This window comes from Nycticebus coucang, chromosome 3 (genome assembly GCF_027406575.1).
Source record: "Nycticebus coucang isolate mNycCou1 chromosome 3, mNycCou1.pri, whole genome shotgun sequence".
Classification (NCBI taxonomy): Eukaryota; Metazoa; Chordata; class Mammalia; order Primates; family Lorisidae; genus Nycticebus; species Nycticebus coucang.
Window position 1 is genome coordinate 53,700,577 of NC_069782.1, and position 3,384 is coordinate 53,703,960.

At 49.6% G+C, this 3,384-nt stretch overlaps 1 protein-coding gene across 1 annotated transcript; it reads left to right on the plus strand.

The window, feature by feature from the left end:
- The first annotated feature begins 1,012 nt into the window (after nucleotides 1-1,012).
- LRRC10 (leucine rich repeat containing 10) lies at nucleotides 1,013-1,988 on the plus strand. Its single transcript, XM_053586062.1, has one exon. It carries the CDS (start codon nucleotides 1,013-1,015, stop codon nucleotides 1,850-1,852), a length of 840 nt encoding a protein of 279 aa, XP_053442037.1. The 3' UTR covers nucleotides 1,853-1,988.
- The last annotated feature ends 1,396 nt before the right edge of the window (nucleotides 1,989-3,384 follow it).

Consider the following 3,384-nt stretch of genomic DNA (forward strand, 5'->3'; position numbering starts at 1 on the left):
GCTGCTAGTGGGCATATGCACTGGTTCAGATTTCATGGGGTAGGGAGGAGACTTCCATGAAAAAAACCCATAAAGGACGCATATCTTTACAACGAGTAAGGAGGTTTCCTAAAGAAATTAGTAGACCACAGCTCACATCTGTGTGTACAAGGATGTTTATGAACAGTCAGACAGCTGTTACATCGCTAACACCGTGCAGGTGTTTAAAGTAATTGTGTAGACGCCTGCAAATAAAAAGGTCCATGATAAGCCAGGCTCAGTAGCTCATGCCTATAATCCCAGCCAGCACGTGGGAGGCCAAGGCCGGTGAGCTCACAAGTTTGAGAACAGCCTAAGCCAGAGCGAGACCCCCATCTCTAAAACTAGCCAGGCGTCGTGGCAGGCGCCTGGAGTCCCAGCTACTCGGGAGGCTGAGGCAAGAGAATAGCTTAAGCCCAGGAGTTGGAGGCTGCTGTGAGCTGTGATGCCACCGTACTGTACCGAGGGCAACAAAGTGAGACTCTGTCTCAAAAGGAAAAAAAAATTGTCCATGCTATGTTATGATAAAAAAAATAAGACTCTAAATTGCAAATATTTAAAACAAATTGATACCTGTAGCAAAAAGGCCAGTTTGATACCTGTAGCAAAAAAATGCTCCCAGTATTTTTAACATAGGAAGTATATAATGAAGGGGGTTTTCCACTTTCTTCTTACACCTTTATGTAATGTATCAATATTTTGTCCTTAGTAAAAAGCCACCAAAGCTATTTTTATCTTGAAATTTTTTTTTAAGTAGATAAAGGAGCCTGGGGCTTAGGTGATTAAAGGCAGGCATGTGAGGCAGGCATGTGAGACAGACATGGCCTGCCACCCCCGCCTGTGTGTTGGGCCTGTCGCCGGACACTCAGGCTGCTATCAGGAGCACTTTTCTCTGTCAAGGAGACTGGTTTCTGTCACGAAGTCCCAGGTTATAATGGGGAAGGGCAGGTCCCAGAGCAGTAGCCGAGCCAGCCCCACTCGAGGCGGCCTCCTCATGGGGAACACCATCAGGGCCCTGGTGGCCTTCATCCCTGCTGAGCACTGCCAGAGCTTCGTGGTCGGAGATCTTCGCGAGATGCCGCTAGACAGGATGGTGGACCTGAGTGGGAGCCAGCTGCGCCGCCTCCCCCTGCACCTGTGCTCCTTCGGGACCCTGGTCAAGCTCTACCTGAGTGACAACCACCTGCACAGCCTGCCTCCGGAGCTGGGCCAGCTGCAGAACCTGCAGATCCTGGCCTTGGACTTCAACAACTTCAAGGCTCTGCCCCAGGTGGTGTGCACCCTGAAACAGCTCTGCATCCTCTACCTGGGCAACAACAAGCTCTGTGGCCTCCCCAGGGAGCTGAGCCTGCTCCAGAACTTGCGGACCCTGTGGATCGAGGCCAACCACCTCACCCAGCTGCCGGACGTGGTCTGCGAGCTGAGTCTCCTTAAGACTCTGCATGCCGGCTCCAATGGCCTGCGTCTGCTGCCAGGCCAGCTCCGGCGCCTCCAGGAGCTAAGGACCATCTGGCTGTCGGGCAACCGGCTGACCAGCTTCCCCCCGGTGCTGCTTCACATGCCCTTCCTGGAGGTGATCGATGTGGACCGGAACAGCATCCAGCACTTCCCCAGCCTGGCCCACCTCTCGAGCCTGAAGCTGGTCATCTATGACCACAATCCTTGCAGGAATGCACCCAAGGTGGCGAAAGGTGTGCGCCGAGTGGGAAGATGGGCAGAGGAGACACCGGAGCCCGACCCCAGAAAAGCCCGGCGTTATGCGCTAGTCAAAGAGGAAAGCCAGGAGCCACAGGCCCCTGCCCCATCTCCCCCAACCCCTCCTGCCAACTCCTGAGGAGCTTCACTTACAGGTCAATGCTGAGAATGTTCCAGAGATCTCCTCATTAGAGTGGACAGGACTATGCTGCGTCTCCTTGGGTGACTCTGCCAGCAGGGGCTTTTGGAAAGCTAGGTGACATGCCACAGTCACATCACACAGGGAAAAGCACATTTCTGGCCAACAGCATCTCTCCAGAGGGAAGTTGTCACGCTGCTGACGGCATATGACGACCCAGAGTAAGCATAACTTCTCTACAAGAAAGCGGCTTCTCCAGGCAGAAATTTTGAAATACTGAAGAGCCTGGGATGGGACACTTAGGTCCAGAGTGGCTGGTTGTGGGGCTCAAGAGCTCTTCAAATAAGATATTCTTTATAGAACTCACTAAATGCACAGGCGGCCTGCGCCTTGCAGGATATATTTTCTTTACCATGAATGACCATAAAGAGTATCAATGCATTGTTACTGATTCAGGCCATGGAAAAGGATATTTTTACCTAGTCCCTAAGTCAGACTCACAGAAAAAAGGATTTTGTTGCAAAAGCTCAAGATGAAACTTCTCCCGCAGCAGCTCAGCGCCTACTGCAAAGAGCCCTGACTGGGAACGCCTCTTGGTGGAATCCATCTGCCTCTGAATGTGACAGTGGTTCACATTGATTTAGTTATTTCCCCTAAAAGGTTTGACCCCAGGTCTGGTCCCAACAGTATCCTGTCACCGACATTGGAAGCTCTGGAAAGCAGACCCTCTCTGCGGCAGTGCAGGCTCCCTCCAGTCAAGCCTCGTCCTGGTCCCCCCAGGGGCTTCCCCGCAGAGCTGTTGCTTGTTCACACCAACAAGCCAGAAGGGAGCTGAACCAGCTCCACATCCTTAGAGGGAAACCACACTTCGAGATTCCTATTAGGTTAAAGGTAATAGGTGAGAAATCTGTTCACTTGAAACAAGCACTTTGAAATTTGAATCGCAAGGTTGTGGTGTATATATATGAAGTCTCTGCCTCTTTAGTCTAAGGAGCTCTGCCTTTGTTCTGATTTGATTTTTACAGGGTCTTTTCACAGTGCATAAACCTAGGTATTTTGGCCGTTGGTTTTTGGAAGTATGTAAACTGCGACTTTCCCATGAATATATGAACTTTAAAGAAATTGCTGTCAGTGGGTGATTTAATAACACAACCCTTCATGTGCTTGAACTTTTTCAGCAAACAAGGACACAAAAAGTATCATCTTAAATAAAATATATTACTGATGGGCAGCCCTATGGCTCAAAGGAGTAGGGTGCCGGCCCCATATGCCAGAGGTGGCAGGTTCAAGCCCAGCCCTGGCCAAAAATAGCAAAAAAATAATAATAATAAATGTATATATATGTATGTATATTACTGAGCTTTTAAGAAGTACTGTTCCCATTAAAGCATCTCAGCCCAGTAAAGTTTGTTTCCAAAATGACATTATACAGTAAGATTGTTTTCATGTCTGTCTTCCTACCAGAAATATTTCTTGCTAAACCAGAGGAAGAGAACAGCCCATGACATTGCACAACCCCTTCCTGCTGTCGC

What these genes read in the sequence shown, in the direction of transcription:
- LRRC10 (XM_053586062.1), top strand. Translation starts at nt 1,013, where the DNA reads ATGGGGAACACCATCAGGGCCCTGGTGGCCTTCATCCCTGCTGAGCAC.